This window comes from Ruditapes philippinarum, unplaced genomic scaffold, assembly GCF_026571515.1.
Source record: "Ruditapes philippinarum isolate M1 unplaced genomic scaffold, ASM2657151v2 ctg410_1_1_1_1, whole genome shotgun sequence".
Taxonomy (NCBI): domain Eukaryota; kingdom Metazoa; phylum Mollusca; class Bivalvia; order Venerida; family Veneridae; genus Ruditapes; species Ruditapes philippinarum.
The window spans coordinates 66875-87698 of NW_026851999.1; the positions used below are offsets into that span (position 1 = coordinate 66875).

The 20824-nt window shown below is 32.9% G+C and overlaps 2 protein-coding genes across 2 annotated transcripts in view; both read left to right on the forward strand.

Annotated features, from left to right (window-relative positions):
• Positions 1-472: 472 nt before the first annotated feature.
• Positions 473-20824, forward strand: part of LOC132745078 (uncharacterized) — a 260458-nt gene continuing 240106 nt past the window's right edge. Inside the window, exon 1 of the mRNA XM_060733912.1 lies at positions 473-523. Within this exon, the coding sequence (XP_060589895.1) occupies positions 476-523 (48 nt within the window). The 5' untranslated portion in view covers positions 473-475. The remainder of the gene's footprint in view (positions 524-20824) is intronic.
• LOC132745150 (uncharacterized) lies at positions 16270-18884 on the forward strand. The gene is made up of 2 exons (XM_060733973.1): positions 16270-17262; positions 17606-18884. The coding sequence occupies exon 2, from the start codon at positions 17632-17634 to the stop codon at positions 18832-18834; it is 1203 nt and encodes a 400-aa protein (XP_060589956.1). The 5' UTR covers positions 16270-17262; positions 17606-17631; the 3' UTR covers positions 18835-18884.

Genomic DNA, 20824 nt, shown 5'->3' on the forward strand with positions numbered 1-20824 from the left:
AAATGATAATTAACAAACAGTCACTTGAACATGTGAGGGCAACTCTGTAGGCATTAGATGTAAAAATATGATTATTCGTACCAGTAATGACCTAATGTAATACAAGAAATAGAAAAAGAAACCAAAAAACAAAAACAATTTAATCTGTCAAATTGTTTCATGATGTTTAATCTATTTTTGTCAATTATTTAATTGATGTGACTTTTGATTGGTCAATTTTGGCTGTCAGTGACACGCGTTTTGTGTAAATTTCAGTGTTTGGGTCAGGCAAATTGTGTCATAAAATTGCAAGAAAATCATGCAGATTTAACGGATAATCGCACATGGGCTATGAAGAAAGTTGTTTTAATGCTATTTTGTTAATTATTTCTTGTAAATGAATAATGTGATAAAAATAGAGAATTCTTAGTTTTCAATGGGTGGTGACATAAACAGTGTACTTACTTGTGTGGTGAAAAAATAAAATTCATATTGGATGTATTCACAGATGGATTTTATCAGACCTTTCCGTCAACGTTTAATGGTAAGTGGTTATCATTTTTCACAAACAGCGTATAATTTAAAATAATATGCATTTTTGTCCCCGCCTTTTCTAAGAAAGGGGGTATAGAAATAGGCTCTGTCCATCTTTTCATCCGTCACACGTTCGTATCCGGTCCATAAATATGTCATTTATAAAAGAAATTTGAAATAACTTTGCACAAATGTTTGTTATAATAAGACGAACACGTGTGTCGCGTTCAACAACCAGACACCTTCCTCTATGGTCAAGGTCACACTTGGTGATTAAAGGTCAACATTGTCTATTTGAGGGTATATGTCGTGTCCGGTCAATAACTTTCTTATCTATGAGCAAATGAATGGATTTTTAAAATACATGGAACAAATGTTCACAATAATAAGACAATATGACAAGCACAGCAACCAGTTTCCCACCCGCAAGGTCAATGTCAAAGTTGAAGGCCAAAGATTAACATATTCTGTTATGGGGTATATTTTGTGTTCGGTTCATAACTTTTTCATAGATCAAGGGATTTTGAAATTATGTTCACACTAATTGCACGATGTGTCATGCGCAACAACCAGTCGCCTACCTCCAAGGTCAAGGTCATATTTGGGTCAAATATTTAGATATAGGATATATTTTGTTTCCAGTCATTACTTTCTCATCCATTAAGAGATTTTGAACATACTTGGCACACATGTTCACAGTAGAAAGATGAAAATGTCGTGGGCAACACCTAGACAAATACCTTCGAGATCAAGATCACAATTGGTGAGAAAAGGTCAACATCGTTTGTTCGAGGGTATTTGTCCTGTCCATAACTTTTACATCTAACAAGGGATTTTGAAATTACTTCGCACAAATGATATGACCATGTGACATGCACAAGACCCGGACCCTTATCTCCAAGGTCACGGCCACACTTAGAGGTCAAAGCTTCACATGGTCTTTTATAGTGTTTATTTTGCCTGCAGTCCATCACTTTTTTTATTGTTGAAGGGATTTTGAAATTACTTGGCACAAATTTTTCACAACAGACAGACTCCTACCCTCGCTGTTAAGGTCACACTTGAGTGCCAAAGCTTAACATGGTCTGTTATAAGGTATAATTTAAATATATTTGTGTTCGGTATATAACTTTTACATAAATCAAGGGATTTTATAATACTATGGCACAAATGTTAACAACAATAAGACCGTGACGACCCGCATGCGCTACACCTAGACCCCTACCTCAAAGGTCAAGGTCACAATTTGCGGTCAAAGCCTAAAGTAGTATGTTACAGGGTATGCCAAGTCAGACCCATTTAAATAAAATGTCATTTGTGAATTGCCAACATACCTTGATTGATGATTGGTCACTTTCGCAAGAACTGATAATTTCTTTACCTGTGGGAATGACCGTAGAAAAGATTTCATGATCAATTCCCTTCGAAAGTGACCTTCACCGTCCGGGAATCGAACCCGAATCGCCCGATACACAGTTCAACGTTCTACCTATGGAGCTACTCGGACGGTACACAGCAAAGCCTTTTGTGCAATAATCCGAATTAGCCTGTATTTTTTAAACCGGGATTATTTCTTCCATGTGACAATATGACTTCCCAAAATGCCAAAACAATCATTCTCAGTATTATTTTAGATAGAAGTACAATAACTTGTTAATACAAATTTATTTTCAATTTAAAACGATAATATATCATGTGAGTAGTAGAGTGGACCTCTTTTATGTATAGAACAAACATGATAACTAACAAACAGAACGTTGGTGAAATGGGAAATAATATAATCTTGTATACAAATACATTCCGTTAATATTGCCGTACAATGAAAACATTTGCTAACAGGAATAATACACATAACCTCGATTATCCTCGTCTTGTTGAGTTGTTGAGACATCCAAATCCCCATCGGCCCTCGGTTTTGGTGTGTGTATTGAATGCATAGTCCATATAATGATAGCCTAGGACGTCCTTACAATTGTGTAAAATTTCTTAATTTGAATGTACATTAAAATCAAGTGTAGAAAATAACATTGTAACATTTGTATCATACAAAGTGCTGTGTGTAGATAAATAAAAAAAAGTATAATTGATGAAATGAAATTGTATGCATTTTGGCGGCTAGCTGCTTCTGATATATCTATCGTGCTTGATATGGATTCGCATAGCATATAATTTTAATCGTAACATTTGGTTAGAATTTATTTTCTTTTTGATGTCTTGTATGCATGGGAACTGATAACAAAACCGGAGCATAAACTAACAGTTTTTGTAAATTATAACATACCAATGTTTTATTAAAGCTACATGCTTCCAGATCAGCCAAAATATTTCAAGAAAATCAAAATTGAGAAAAATATACTACGATTTTAGGAAAAGTACAAAGATTCAAGTAATAATTTACATTTTGTGTGCCATTAATGACTAGGTTTTGTATAATTTATCACGATATTTGTACTGCGTGATTAACGCAGTAATGGCTGTTTTTGCATATTTTGATATCTGTTTTTAGTAATTTACGTTAATTATTTGAATATTTTAATTGTTTATACATTTTCCAAATTGTCATGAAAAGTTAGCATGAATCTGTAGGCATGCTGCTTTAATATGTACTGTGGTAATAAATGCAGGAATTACTTATTTTCTGTAGATTTATCTACTGTTTCTTATAATTGATTTATTTTAAATTTTTTTTGAACAGTTGTCATAGAAACAAATTGGCATGTTTGGCATCCTTATTATTTGTATTAAGCATTGATTTTTTGGTTTATTTCCTAGTTTAATCATATCATGAAAAATTAGGGGAGCGTTGAGAAAATGGCATATTTTACCACAATCTAGTATTCTTAGAAAGCAAAATTTAAATCATCGTTTCAGTTCAACATAGTAGCGAAAGTTTATCTCTAATTATTTTATATTTCGACACTTATGTTTTATGTGTATTTTTTCCGTACATGTATTATTGAACTATGGCAGTTGTATAGGGAGATACAATGTATGTTATATTCTGTTCTTATAAGCTATTGATATGATTATGATTTAGATTAGAGATATTAAAGGAACTTCGTTGAAGTCCAGTTGCCTTAAATTCATGAAATTTTCAATTCAACTGGTGCAACATAAACAGAAAACTGTGCAACAGAAATATATAAATACACTCGGTGTTAAATTGATAACGATTGTTATACGAGTTATGGTCCGATTTGATTGTTAAGTTGACAAGCGTTGCAACGCTGTTCATTTTAGGGCCAATTTGCACAATAAAATTGATTATTCCTGGCAAACGGATATGTTTTTTTTGCACATTAGTTACTGGTTCAGACTTACATGCACTTGTACAAGAATCTTGAAAAAATATTTTCTCTCCCTTCATGTCAAAGGCCAGTGCCCTTTTATATTTGTGGTCAATTTCCTTCTTTGTTGATAATTTGTAATCCAATAACAACAGACAATTTACTAAATAACATATGCTACTAAATGACATTTGATATGTTCTCCTTTTACGTCTTACGAAGAAATACTTTTGACAAAAAAATCTAATAAAATATATGAGCCGTGTCATGACAAAACAAACATAATGGGTTTGCGACCAGCATGGATCCAGACCAGCCTGCGCATCTGCGCAGTGTGGTCAGGATCCACCATGCTGTTCGCTAACCAACCCTATTACAAGTAAAGAAACTGATAGCGAACAGCATGGATCCTGATCAGACTGCGCGGATGCACAGGCTGGTCTGGATCCATGCTGGTCGCAAACCCATTATGTTGGTTTTGTCGTGACGCGGCTCATATGGTCTGTTCATTTCCTTTTGTTGTAAAAAGGTTCAACATTTACTAATTCTTCTTTAGGTTCCAGCATCATTATTACTTAATTCATCATTTTATATGAATATATACAATGTTTATTAGACAACACTAATAGCTGGTGATACAAAAATAAGACATTTTACATTATGGTATGACTGCTATTTTGTAGACATTACACGGTTAGATAGAGTGCAAAGTGTTGATGTTATTTTGGCAGACTAGAAGTTCGTTCATATTAATGATAACGCGAATACTGATTGGGGAATCTCTTTAGAGAACTTTGAAGTAATTATGTCACAGGTAGAGAAAAAAAAATGTTTTACAGTGTTTATGAGAAGGCAGCTATTTTTTTGTACTTCATTGAAGCTTGAATACAGATTTATGTTGTTGTTTCTTTTTCTCTCTTTTTCTGTTGTTGTTGTTATAGGCACATTATGCCTCAGAAAAGAATATTTTTTACTTCGTTAGAAAGTGCAAGCATTAGTGTTATAACATTTAAAAATGGTTTTAGAGAATGTTTAGTAGAATGTAGAGTTAAATGTAAAATTACTTGACATGAAAGTATCAAAATGTCAACAACGTTGTATTTTGTATTCAACTGTACTAATTGCAAAAAAATTGCGAGAGGAGAAAAAGATGGTTAAGGATTTTGGCAAATTATAAAATGTGTATCATTTTGGAAACTATAAAAGTACACCAAAAATTAACAAGCTTTTAAGAAATAGATAAATCATTTCCAGGTCATAATGGACCTGTAACGCTCAGAAGTTATGATATTACCGAGTTACTGTTAGTTAGTATGCTATTGTATGATTTCAATTTTGCAAATTTGATATTTGTATTACGTAATTTACAATAGTCTATAATCATGGAATCGTGCACAAATGTAGACCCATACAAAGGTCCAAATAATTTACAACAGTTAATCAATTCTCAATCTATACTCGTGAAATTGTGCACAGATGTTGATCCTTACTTTTTAAGGCACATATATACGAATATATAAAGTTCTCCTATTCACCGTGTATATCCAGTAACGCCGGAATGTGAAAATAACGCACGATTCGTGAAATAAGTAACGCAGAATTGTGCAATAACTGGCGGATACCTGACTGGATTTCCAACGCAGTAAGTAAAGTGGCCAATATATATTTTTTTTTTAACCGATCTGAAAAAAAATCAATAGCCGCATACGGCTGCGAAGACATAACTCTTATCCCTCATCAAGGTTATTTCCACGAAATTTACTTTTCAAGATCGTTCGTGAAAATGATGGCTTGACCACCGTTTTGAGCGAAATTTTGGCTTTTAGTAGGCTCTTATAAGTACAACAATGTATATTATTTTGTACAATTTCGATTTTCGGTTGGCAAGTGTCATAAACTTAACTTCTTGTGAAAATTGAAAATAAACTGATAAAATGTGATTCAAGCCGTTTTTATTAGGTAACGGCGATGTACGTGAATTGTGCTTCGCGGTAACGCCGGAAAATGTGCTTTTTTGTTACACATGCATGTTACAGAATTATTACACAGGTTTAACGCCCTTTATCGGCGAGTATAGTCAAGTTATTTGCGACCTATAGTCAATGTATTTTCTTCGTAACTTATTAAGAAATATATGATAATTAAATTTTGACAAACTTTCAACATTATGATTACATATTGTAGCTAAGTACAATTTGACAATTTCCGGAAATAAAATCATTATTTGTGAACATGCTGCTCACGTCTGATCTTGTTAGAAAATAAGAACAATAAACTAAGTTTGCAAATAAATTGAATATAAAAATAATAGAAAACAATCAAGAAAAGAAGAGTCTGTATATTTTATGCCTGAAATAATGCACCAGTAAAGCTTGAAAGTCTCCATATGTCCTTTATTGTGTTTGGCTGTAGCAATTTGCCTGGTGAACTTCCGTGAAAATGGATTATTTATTTAATTATTTTTTCGCTTATAAGAAAGTAAGTATTCAAAAGATATTTTGCTTAGAAACAATAATACCCAAAACTTGTTAAAGCATAACCTTATTGTCCTCTGCTAAAGTTAAATAAATTATAACCCTTGGGGTAAAGATTTACCCTACTCTTAGGGTTTCTTATTATATGTTAACTTGTATGGGAAAAACATACGAATCTACCGTAAAAGTTTATGCTAGACTACAGACGTTTACAAAACTAACAGGACTAATTACTCTAAAAAAGATCACCAGTACAGAGCCAGGTCATATCCTTAAAGAGTGACAATTTGCTCACTCAGGTAGCTCATTTGTACAAATACATTAAATATCTAATACCAACCTCTCAATTTATCTTCAATTTAAAACGATAATTAATCAAGTGAGTAGTAGAGTGGACCTCTTTTCTATATAGCACAATCATGATAACTAACAAACAGAACGTTGGTGAAATGGGAAATGATATAATCCTGTATACGAATAATTTCCGTTAATATTGCCGTACAGTGAAAAAAATGCTATAAGAGAATTTCTTATAACATTTTTTTTTTTATTTAATAATACACATAACCTCGATTATCCTCGCCTTGTTGGGCCCTCGGTTTTGGTGTGTGTATTGGATGGATGGTTCATATAATGATAGGAGGTCTTGACAATTGTGCTACATTTTTAATCATTTGAATATACACTGAAATCAAGTATAGAACTTTATATCTTAATATTTGCTGTGTGTAGGAAAAAAAAAAAAAAGTATAATTGATAAAATGAATGTGTAGGCGTGTGTGTATTTAGGCGGCTAGCTGCTTCTGATATATCTATCGTGCTTGATATGGCGTCGCATAGCATAGCATTTGAATCGTAACGTTTGCTTAGAATTTATTTTCTTTTTGATGTCTTGTATGCATGGGAACTGATAACAAAAACCGGAGCATAAACAAACAGTTTTTGTAAATTATAACATACCAATATTTTATTAAAGCTGCACGCCTGCAAATCAGCTAATTAGATACTTCAAGCAAATCAAACTTGAGTAAAATATACAACGATTTTATGAAAAATAAACAGATTCAAGATTCAAGTAATAATTTACATTTTATATGCCATAAATAACTAGATTTTTAGTATTTATCACGATAATTCTACTGCGTGATTAACGCAGTAAGTGCTGTTTTTGCATATTTTGACATATTTTTTTAGTAATTTACTTTCATTATTTTACTATTTTAATTGTATCTACATTTTTCTGAAGTGTCATTAAAAGTTAGCATGAATCTGTAGGCATGCTGCTTTAAAATGTACTGTGGTAATAAATGTAGGAATCACTTATTTTCTGTAGATTTTTCTACTGTTTCTTATAATTGATTAATTTGTTTTTGAACAGTTGTCATAGAAACAGACTTACATGTTAGGCATCCTTATTATTTGTATAAAGCATTGATTTTATGGTTTATTTCCTGGTTTAATCATATCATGAAAAATTAGGGTAGCTTTGAGAAAAATACATATTTTACCACAATCTCGTATTCTTAGAAAGCAAGTTTTAGATCATCGTTACAGTGCAATTTCTGAGTTCAACATAGTAGCGAAAGTTTATCTCTAATTATTTTATATTTCGACACTTGTGTTTTATGTGTATTTCTTCCGTACATGTATTATTGAAATATGGCAGTTGTATAGGGAGATACAATGTATGTTATATTCTGTTCTTATAGGCTAGTGTCATGATAATATGGAGGGCGTTCGTTGCCAAAATTCCAGACATGTAAAGTGTTCCTTTTTAAAATGACTTTTGAAAATGCGAACTTGTATGCCTACCATTTTTATTGTATGCCTCTTAATTCAATCTTTTAATTGAAGGTTACCGCCTTTATATAACAAGTTTACATATATATCGTAACAACTGACCTAACATCTAAAACGACAACAAATTTACAAGTTCGTATCTTCCATTGCATGCAATACATACGCATGTTTGCACACTTATAGATCTGTAATATACAAATGAAATGTAAAACTCGAATACGGAAAATAGAGTTTAAGAAAACGTGTTACCAGTTGTAGAACTACAAGAGTACGTTAACACAGTAACATGTTTAAAATGACAAAAGTAGATTCACAAAGTTAAACGATTTTAAGTCAAGCATAACGCCCCGCCCCTCTCGGAGTATTTACGAACTTCTATTGCGGACAGGTATAAAACGGCGCCTCTCCCATATTTTTTAATAAAACTGAAGGACAACATAAGGCATTTTTCATAACATATATATGTTACATTTGTTACAAAAGTTTTGTCACTAGCAGCATCACTTGAAAATTGCTGATTTTACCATTTATGATGAAGATAACTTGTGCATTACCTTATTATTTAACATCGTGTTCTTATCATTTACAAATTATTTATCATTTTAGTGATTAGCCTGTCCGTGCTATGCCTAGTGCCCTGTCCTGTGTTTTGTTTGGGGTCCGCTTGGGCGCTTCTTGCCACTTGTTCTTGTTGCTGGGTCATGTAGGGTTGCGTTCATTGAGCGCCGCCTTTCCTTGTTGATCTTGTTTATCATATATTCCTGAGAAACATCGGCGATTTGGAAATTTTTAGGGGAAACAATGACCAACTTCAAGGGAGTAATTTTATTGATAATGTAAAAATCATCCAATATTCTTATTGGTATCATTGAAAAATGTATTGGCACAAATTTCATTTTCAACAAAAACTATGCAAGCATTTGCAAAAATAGGATTTTAAAGCGGCCACCGAGATTTCCTTTCCGAAATCAAGAAAATACTTATCCGTAGCACATATGTACAATCTTTAATAAGGTATTTTCAGTATGAATAAAAACTTTTTGCACTTGTTCATTATCCCTCATGTACAGACTCAATCAAACCGAGTCTGCAATTCTTATGTAATTTTGTAGTGATTAATGCTTCCGAGGGATCACTTTGTTTCCAGATTTTAATACTTCACAACAGCAGGTGTCAAGTGCCGTGTGGCAGCTGTAAAAAGTTGCCCCGTACTTCACTTCAGTGTTTTTCTGGTCCTTCGGGATCATTGATGCCAGCGCTATTAAGTGTTGAGAATTGAGTACCGTTCAAGCCGGTGCTAGGGGGCGTGAGGGATGTTGCACTTGTTCATTATCCCTCATGTGCAGACTCAATCAAACCGAATCTGCAATTCTTATGTAATTTTGTTGTGATTAATGCTTCCGAGGGATCACTTTGTTTCCAGATTTTTAATATACTTGTTCAAAGCTTATGGTCTTAAATTTCATTCAATATTCAATTTCCTTTTTGAATAAAGTATCTAAAGGAAGCGACGTTATTTTTTTCCGAATATATGAGTGTGGATTTAAGAGAGAAAAAAATAAACAACGATAAGTTAGAAACAATTTTTTTTAATACTTCTACATAATTAATTTTCATTTTTAAGGCATCACTAGAAAGTTCATAAAGGATTCTTTTACTTGAGTCTAAAATTATCAACGCCGCCTTTCCTTGATGATCTTGTTTATTATCAAAATTGACCAAGAAATAAAAAAAGTAAGTAGGGGGCGCCATGTTTTTCTTACTGAATTTCAGAGTGTGTTTTTTTTACTTGGGGATCATATGCCGTTTTTCATGGTATGGCACTTACGTGTCACATTGAAGGTTCCATGATAATCGCCATATTAACACATCTGCAGATGTTTCAAAATTGTACCAGTTCATGTTGAATTTTGCTTAAGCCGGTGCTAGGGGGCGTGGACGATAACTTGCTCTTTCCATTACCGTCCATGAGCAGGCTTAATCAAACCGGGCCTGCAACATTCTCAGTTTTGTCGTTTTGAGCGTTCTTTAGGGATTCTTATTTTCTCTATTTTACAGAAAGTAACATGATAAACTTTTTAACGAAAAGTTAATTCAGTTTGATTTAATTCATTTTTATTTTTAGGCATTATATAATTATATATCATAAATCGTATGAAGCACACTTTTATTTCAATCCAAAATTATCAAAATATATTACGAACTTAAAAAAAAGTTTGGAGGGAACGCCGTGTTTTTCTTACCAATTCGAAGTTGTTATTTTCAGAGTAAAAAAACCTAAAAATTCAATACATCTATTTAATTCATTTTTATTTCCGAGGCACTCATAGAAAGCTTATGGAGTAATCTTTCATTTGATACCAATAATATTGGACTTTTTATAGAAATAAAAAAAGTTAGAATGGACGCCGTGTTTTCCTTCACTTTATTGAGAAATAGGAGAGAGGCGACGGGTATTATACCTGTCCGTACATTTCCGTGATAGAAGATCGTAAATACTCAGAGAGAGGCGGGGCGTCATGCATGACTTAGAATCGTTTAACTTTGTGAATCTACTTTTGTCATTTTAAACATGTAACTGTGTAAACGTACTGTTGTAGTTCTACGACTGGAACACGTTTTATTAAATTATATTTTCTGCATTCGAGTTTTACATTTCATTTGTGTTTTTCAGGTACAGATATATATCTACAAGTGTGTAAACATGCTTATGTATTATATGCAATGGTAGATACAAACTTGTAAATGTGTTGTTGTTCTCCATGTTAGGTCAGTTGTTAAGATTTACATGTAAACTTGTTATTTAAAAGCGGGTGCCTTCAATTAAAAGATTGGATAAAGAGGCATATCATTTGCTGTGCACGAATGCAATAAAAAATGCTAGACATACATGTTCGCATTTTCAAAAGTAGTTTTCAAAAGGAACACATTACATGTCTGGAATTTTGGCAACGATCGCCCTCCATATGATAAGAGATATTAAAGGAACTTCATTGATCTCCTATAGCCTAAAATTAATGAAATTTTAAATTCAACTGGTGCAACATTAATAGAAAACTGTGCAACAGAAATATATAAATACACTCGGTATTAAATTGATAACAATTGTTATAGGAGTTATGGTCCGATTTGATTGATAAGTTGACAAGCGTTGCAACGCTGTTCATTTTAGGGTCAATTTGCACAATAAAATTGATTATTCCTGGCAAACGGATATGTTTTTTTTGCACATTAGTTACTGGTTCAGACTTACATGCACTTGTACAAGAATCTTGATAAAATATTTTCTCACCCTTCATGTCAAAAGCCAGTGTCCTGTAATATTTGTGGTCAATTTCCTTCTTTGTTGATAATTTGTAATCCAATAACAACAGACAGTTTACTATATAACATATGCTACTAAATGACATTTGATATTTTCTCCTTTCACGTCTTACGGTGAAATACTTTTGATAAAAAAATCTAATTAAATATATATGAGCCGTGTCATGACAAAACCAACATAATGGGTTTGCGACCAGCATGGATCCAGACCAGCCTGCGCTTCCGCGCAGTCTGATCAGGATCCATGCTGTTCGCTATCAGTTTCTCTACTTGTAATAGGGTTGGTAAGCGAACAGCATGGATCCTGATCAGACTACGCGAATGCGCAGGCTGGTCTGGATACATGCTGGTCGCAAACCCATTATGTTGGTTTTGTCGTGACACATTTCATTATTATGGTCTGTTCATTTTCTTTTGTTGTAAAAGGTTCAACATTGACTAATTCTTCTTTAGGTTCCAGCATCATTATTACTTAATTCGTCATTTTATATGAATATATACAATGTTTATTAGACAACACTAATAGCTGGCGGTACAAAAATAAGACATTTTACATTATGGCATGACTGTTATTTTGTAGACATTACACGGTTAGATAGAGTGCAAAGTGTTGATGTTATTTTGGCAGACTAGAAGTTCGTTCATATCAATGAAAACTCGAATACTGATGGGGAAATCTCTTTAGAGAATTATGAAGTAATTATGTCACAGGTAGAGAAGAAAATGTATTAGTGTGTTTATGAGAAGGCAGCTATTTCTTCGTACTTCAAGCAAAAGCTTGAATACAGATTTATGTTGTTGTTTCTTTTTCTCTCCTTTTCTGTTATTGTTGTAAAAGGCACATTATGCCTCAGAAAAGAATACATTTTTACCTTTTAAGAAAGTGCAAGCATGAGTGTTATAACATTTAAAAATGGTTTTAGAGCATGTTTAGTAGAATGTAGAGTTAAATGTAAAATTACTTGACATGAAAGTATCAAAATGTAAACAACGTTGTATTTTGTATTCAACTGTACTAATTGCAAAAAATAGCGAGAGGTGAAAAAGATGGTTAAGGATTTTGGCAAATAATAAAATGAGTATCATTTTGGAAACTATAAAAGTACACCAAAAATTAAAAAGCTTTTAAGAAATAGAGAAATCATTTCCGGGTCAAAATGGACCTTTAACGCTGTGAAGTTATGATATTACCGAGTTACTGTTAGTTAGTATGCTATTGTATTATTTCAATTTTACAAATTTGATATTTGTATTACGTAATTTACAATAGTCTATAATCATGGAATCGTGCACAACTGTAGACCCATACAAAGGTCCATATAATTTACTATAATTATTTCCAACAGTTCATCAATTCTCAATCTATATTCGTGAATTGTGCACAGATGTTGATCCATACTTTTTAAGGCACATATATACGAATATATAAAGTTCTCTTATTCACCGTGTATATCCAGTAACGCCGGAATGTGAAAATAACGCACGATTCGTGAAATAAGTCATGCAGAATTGTGCAATAACGGGCGGATACCTGACTGGATTTCCAACGCAGTATGTAAAGTGGCCAACATATTTTTTTTCACCGATCTGAAAAAAATCAATAGCCGCATACGGCTGCGAAGACATAACTCTTTATCCCTCATCAAGATTATTTCCACGAAATTGTTGACTTTTCAAGATCATTCGTGAAAATGATGGCTTGACCACCGTTTTGAGCGAGATTTTGGCTTTTAGTAGGCTCTTATAAGTACAACAATGCATATTATTGCGTATAATTTCGAGTAACATAAACTTAACTTCTTGTGATATAGACTTTTTTACGACGCGGTCCGTTGCTATGAAAAATTGACCGGAAGTAGTATTTTCTCGCGCACGCGCAATCTGCGTAGGGCAAAAAAGCATTTTCCTACAAAGAAATGTAGTAGAATATCGTAGATAATTCTGAGTTAGTTTAAGAATTAGGAAATCATATAAAATAGCTTTTTACACAAACATGAAAGATACATTTTTAGCTTTGTGGCCAAAATTGCCACAAAAAGGCACGGAAAAGACGACGATTGTTTAAGAATTTCCGTTACGATCACGGACATGACAATGAGATAATTGTTGTAAAAAAATGTCGAAATATATATATTATCAAATAAAGAAGTCAATTTAATTGTTGTTGAAATTGTTCTTATAAAAACTAAAGAAATTTTATTTATAACATTTAAAATAACATTAATTTGCAGCCGTATGTAGCTTTTCATTTTTTCAGTTCGGTTAAATAAAAATTATATTGAGCAGTTTACTTACCGCGTTGGAAATCCTATCAGGTATCCGCCATTTATTGCACATTTCTGCGTTACTTATTGCACGAATCGTGCATTATTTTCACATTCCGGCGTTACTGGATATACACCCGTTGTTATTGCATACCAAACCAAACCAACGGTAAATAATGAATGTTTTAATCAATGAATAACACTTTTTATCACAATGTAAACTTAAGCTGTTTTAAGGTTTGCTTAACTCTGGCTTACCACTCAAATATTCATGGGCGTTCATGAATTAATGCATAAAAGGGCATTGTTAAATAATGTATCGAGTATGTTGTTTTGAATGACGAACGAATGCTTAATGTAAATTTCAAGACAACAATACAATAATTTAGTAATTTGTGGTTATACTAAATGTTTCGATAGAAAACCAAACTGCAAGCCATATAACTGAGAATAAATGCACATTAAGTCACATAAATACATTTCCTTAAAATATATTTCCGTACAATGAATAAGATAACAATCTTATAGTCTATGAAAAAAATGATAAAGTTATAAAAATTAAATGTAATAACGAAAGTCAATTGAAATATAGGGAGATAAAACTTTCGATTTTGAAGAAAGAGAAGTTCCTATAATGTTTGAAATTATACATTAAAAGTAAGTAAAAGTGAAAATCGGCATGTGAGTTTTGGCAATCTTACAACCTGTTAATAACAATTAAAGTAAATTGAAAGGTTATTCTCTACAGAGAGTTATGAAGAAATTAGTGTGATGACGGGAGGTAATAAACATATTATGAGAGCGTGCGGAATTTTAGAATTTGTTGCAAGATAAATTAGACGTTTTAAGAGCAATGTACAAAAAAACCAAGTTATTTATTTTCTCTTGTTTCTTTATTTACATGTATAGTGTTTACCACAGAGGTATTTCTTTGTATTTGATGACTGTCTAACAATTGAATGTTCGTAGAGTTACATGTACTCTACGGGTGCGAGTTGAAGAAAGTAGGGATAAATATAAGAACAGAAAAAAAACGTTGTTTTTTCATTCTATTATTTCATTGTTTCTGTGTAATGCCCCTGTCTTGTGTACTAGTAAGGGAGGCAAGATTGTAAAGGTTTAAAGTACTGTCATGCGGGAGGAAACTGAAAAATCTAATAATTCATTTGAGAAAATATGGATCTTGTGTAATGTTAAATATCCTGTAACTGTTTGGTAATCTCATGAACAGAATAAAACAGATCAAAATCGTGCACTTGACATGCATTATATTCATATCAGTATGGTCGTACAAAGTATGAAGTGAAATAGGGAGATGAGTGTTGATCCTCGTGCTTGGCGAAATTTCTCCTTGACAAATATTGAATCTTTTGGCCATCGCTGATTCAAAAACATGTAGGATTAGTAGAAATCTGACTAAAGTTCAGATCTACTAATTTATTTTATGTAGATCTGATGACGACCGTATATGTTTCGCTTTCTTTATAATACATTCGGATTTCCAGAGAAAGTTGCTTTTAGCCATGCAATCAAACCGGTTTTTACATAGGCATTAGAAGAAGAATCAAAATAACGTTATCCCTGGAAGTTCAACAAATTGTTGATTTTGTTTGAAAAAACAATTGTTTGAATTATTTTTTAACAAATTAACTTGAAATAATAAAGTCCATTTTTATTTGACAGTTTACCTGTCGGTTAAATGGACAACGCCATGTTTGTTCTCGAAATCGTGAAAATTACCTACTCAGTATTGGTTTTCCCTGAAAAAATATGAAAGCTCGCCGATGATTGACTGTGTGAAAGGTCACTAGAATTGGTCACGGTCAGATCTAAAAGCAGAGCGTTATTAAGAGCTGATTTTGATCAGATTGGATTAGTAGAATGTTACTTGCTGAGAAATTGGTAAGTTCTCCAGGAAAGCCGGTGAGATTGACCAACGTGCGAAATGACCAAGAATGTGTTGAAACCGACGTAAAAATCGGACCCCCCCCCCAAAAAAAAAACAACCCAAAAAAGCAAAACAAAAACGAACAAACATACATCCACAGTATATTTATTTTAGCATGACGATCACCGGGATGCAGGGACAATAATTAGTTATTATTGCAAGATAGACTGGATTAAATGCAGTCTTTAGTTGTAAAGCAATAAGGCTCGCACTGCCTAGCACCGGATAAGAAAAGAAGAGCTAGATTTTCAGAAATTAGGATGATTCTCGTATCCGCTTATCTGTCTATCATAATTACAGTTATTAACTTATTTGATAAACTTTTGAAATATAATCAGGTTTCAACTACTTCTTTACTTAAAAAAAAGGTTATGGTATTTTAAAGAGTTTATTCTGCTACATCTAGTACATCTGATATTTTGAATGTCAATATTGCATTATTTTTTCGATATTCGATATTTCAATTGATTTGATAAAACTGTAATAATGATACAATTAATACCGACAGGTCTTTTGTGCCATAAACGCGCTTTCAGTATTTATCTTTAACCGCATTTTACGGTTTGAGAATAAACAAATAAAAAGACAAAATCTTTGGAAATGCATTGTATATATCTTACATAACCACAGGTAAATATATCGTCATTTACCAGTACCCAATTGCTACATCACTCTCTATCAACGCAAAGATTATTAACATGTGGGGTTCACGATAACTATATCAAATTCTGAACATAGAAATACATTTAATCCAAGTCTGAAAATCGCTGTCAGACATTTAGCTGTGAAAAAACACACTCTGTGTTGAGATAAAAGAGAACGTAAAAATGTGACGATGCTTTAGGAGTATACCTTATTTCTCAGCAGGATGCTATGCGGTGTACCTCGGATAATGTGAAAACATAACAAACAGCGTTCGTTTGAAATGAAATAATTGAAGAATGTAATTATTTAGAAACGTTCTATGTTGGATTCCAGTAAGAGATCGGATATTGCAATTAAAAGGGTCAATTTTAGTGCCAGAAAGAAGCTGTTTTGAGCTAGAATGTAGCTAGTTCTTTTGATAAAAGGTCACAGATGGGAAAATATTGATATATTTTTAATGATATTTATGGATATGGATTTAAAAATCAAGTAGAAGATTATTGATTGTATCAACTATCGTCTAGCTGGGAATATACTGGTTTCAAGAGAGTAAAATACTTGTTTTGGATTTAATTAATATGCAAACGTACAATTATAGATTTTTTATGAAATTTCATGGAACCAATTAATGGGTCTAAACAGAGTTTTTCCAATATCGGAACAAGCAAGAGACATTTTCTGGATAAATATATTCCACTACAAACGAACAGTGGAAGGAGGATACACTGGCTGCACATGTTTCTGTGAGAAACTTAAAATAAAAAAACGAGAGATGCTGTTACCACATGAAGCGTTTAATGTATTTTATGCGGCAAAAAAAGGGAGTGGACTTAAATCATAGCATTATAGAAAGTAATAGATATTTTAACCGGGGGAAATGCAGTATAAAAAAACTTATATGTCTGTTTTTAGAAATGTGAATGTTTCACAAGATGACTACAGAAAATAGATCGAGTGCACTAGATAATTCTACTCTGACAGTTCAATATGTTGATGAAGTTAAAACGGTGAGCAATGTAACAATTTTTACAAGCGGTCCGTATTTTGATCATGTACAAAATAAGTATTTTGGAATTCTCGTTTATCCGTTAATTATTATCTCAGTGTATGTTTTCCTTGGTTTAATTGGAAACAGTTTTGTATTATATATATTCAGTGTGAAATGGAAACGAAATAAAACGTCTGTTTTCATCATTACTCTCGCCGTGTTGGATATAATCAACTGCTCTGTCAATATGCCAATTGAGATAGCAGTACTGTCGAAGCCCATTTCATTCGATTACGAAATTTTTTGCAAGTTTGCACGATGTCTTTCTTACATAACAACTGCTTCGTATTCATTCCTTTTAGTTGCTGTAGCGTTCGACCGCTACCTCATGGTCTGCCGTCCTCTGAAGAGGATGACATTGGGCAAGCAATACGCGAAGAAAACCTGCATTGGAGCTGTAATGCTTGGTCTGCTGACACAATGGCCGTCGATAATTATTTACGGAACATTTGAACTGATGGTTCCGATTCCACAACCGAATACAACACTTACAACTACAAGTGTATTCGTTCTCGGTAAAACTTGTCTTGTAACAAATTATTACTACTACGAAAACCCTACATTGACCTACGCATTTCAAGGATTTCTTTTCGTTGGACATGTTGTGATTTTCAGTGCTTTGACAATTACGTATATAATCATAGGCAAGAGGCTGTATATTTCTTCACATACTGACATCGATTCAGTCGAAAGTAAGTCAGGACTATTTAAACGCGGACTTTTATCAGCAATTACAGGTTCAGTTTTATGTGGCAGGAGAACAAAGTCAATAAGTCAAGATAATATAAACACAAAACCAATCAGGATATCTACATTGAGTGAAGTTTCAAATGCAAACACAAGGTTCTCAACATTATCATCTGACAGTGAGGCGACGGGCATTATGCAGGGAGTACAGAACCCTGGTGTAACGGGTAACTGGAAAGGTGCAACAGAACAACTTCAAGGCAATGACTCTGAGAAATACACTGGCAAACGCAATTCTTGTACTTACTCTGTGGCAAACCGCAAAGTAGATTTAAAATTAAATGAGATTTCAACAGATTTACAAGGAAAAGATCATTCATTTAATATCACGCGCAATAGTAAAATTTCAATTAGGTCCCAGCGTCAGTTATCACAACCGAATGCGACTCGTAGGTCCTCAGACTCGCCTACAACTACAGTGGCGTATCCTTTTCTACCTAGAAGCATAAGTATGGACGGTGCTCAACTGTTCTCTACGTGCTTAGAAAAACCGAAGAAACTGGATTTAAAAGAGTTATCACTGAAAAGAAATACACTTATCATGAGGATGGTAACATTTACTTTTATATTAAGCTACCTTCCATTTCTAGTCATCGTCACTTTAAGGTATTCTAATCCCGATATACCAGGTAAATTATCAAGAATACCATTAATTGTCTACCACGTGTTTCTAAGGAGTTACTTTTTCAATAGTGTAATCAGACCGTTTATATACGCTTGCATGAACAAGGAATACCGTTTATGTGTGCTTCAGTTATTGCAAATAAGAAAATGTGTTAAGTAAACAACTGTAAGACATGTTTATCGAAAAGCAATAAAATATTGTTAAATTTATTTATAAATGAAATTGTGTATTATATTTCCTGAACATGTTCTGCAGACCCAGTGTTTCCGTTGTTCTATATTTTTTCATAAATTGTAGGATTTTTGTTTTGTTTTGATTTGGTTTTACGTCACACCGACACAATCAATTGTAGAAAATCAAATATTAAAAGAAGGCAGCTCTGAACATGCTGTGTATAAAAAAGATTATTGCCAGAAAAAATTATATAGTTACAGCAACATGCCTCGAAATTCATGCTAATATTCATTGAAATTTAATAAAAAGAGTTTAAAAGTCAAATATTGTGAATGGAGAGAAAAGAGTAATTAACACATTGCAGACGGCACTAAGAATAAACGTATATTACCGAAGTGAAGTCAAATTATGTCAAATTATGCAAAATTAGTCCTTACAGCGTTAGTCACGCAGTAACAATATGGTGATATATATACTGCAAAACAGCCATTAATCGCACATAAAATGCAAATTATTACTTGAATCTTGAGTATTTTGCTTCGTTAAATCTTAAGTTTGATTTTCTCAAGTTTGATTTTCATGAATTTTTCTGATTCATCTGGCTGCATGCAGCTGTAAAGACGGCATATTAATATTGCATGACTTGAAATAACCGAGGTTGATTGTCAGTCATTCACATTTATAGTATTATTGCTGAGAGTTGAGTCTGGTAAAAATAGCTGGTGTAACGCAAAACCAGCAGCATATGTTTCGAAAAGAAAATTTAAAAAGAGATCGATGTTTAACGAGCCTACAAAAGTAAAGAAAATTCAAAATTAAATATATTTTAATTAAAAAAGCGGTAAAATCTAGCATGAAGATGAATAATTCATGGGGCATTTGAAACATTTTACTTATTCTACTTTTGTTAGATGATAATTAATTTTACAGCAGTCCATTATGCTAGGAATTTGTAGAGTTTAGATTCTAGGGCTGTTCAAATCAAAAAGGTGAATGGGTACTAAACCTAAAATACATTATATTACATAGCCAAAAAAAATAATCTTTTGCTTAATCCCGATTTATTTATTTTCATACGACGACATTTCTAAATATCAGTCTTTATCAAATCGAATTCTAACATTGGTAAAGTTTTAAAATAGGTAAAGAAAGAAATTGTGTCTGAAAACAGAAAACAACATTTGCCTTAGCTGTGCCTGACCAACGTTGAGGATGATTTGTTGTAAAATAAACCATGTTTTGTTAGATTGATACTCATATCAGCAAATAATTACGTCGAAATTTTGCCTTTTACACCAATTGCCGCGTTCAAAATTAACAAAATCAAATATTGGATAAACTGCCGTCAACCTGCCCGAATCGGTACTCGGTAAAAGATTTATCCGTTAAGTAAAAGACACTATCGAAGTTTAACAAGTAAAACGTGTATCAGTAAATGTTAAGGAGGATGACAATAAGCTGCAGCATACTTCCAAAACATCACATGTGACATTAATGAAAAACAAAATCATTAATGAAATGACCTTAATCTAGATAATGCTGGTCTAAACCTGGAACATTCCATTTTGTTTAATGAGATGAATGGATCGCATCGGAATTGTTTTTATACCTGCATACTACATTCTTGTTCTGCACCATGTACATCTTCATTTCATGGGTTTCTTTGATGTTTTAAATGCTTGGTGTATATTTTGCCTCGAGGCAATTCTGAAAGAGAATGTCAAATTAAGTCGAGACAGGTTCGAGAGGTATTCCTAGCAAAACGCGCTTACACAATACAAGTATGATTCTGTTAGCTACCTGTACAAAAATAGGTTTTCCGAGCTAATTCCCCTGGTACAACATGTACAAGAATCTTTTACCGTTATAACTTCACAATGCACTACCCGTACACAGTATTTAAGTCAACATGTACATGGGGCTCTTATTTTCGTATGCCTGTTTGTACCACATGATTAGCTGACAAAAATTCTTA

What these genes read in the sequence shown, in the direction of transcription:
- LOC132745150 (XM_060733973.1), top strand. Translation starts at nt 17,632, where the DNA reads ATGGTCTGCCGTCCTCTGAAGAGGATGACATTGGGCAAGCAATACGCG.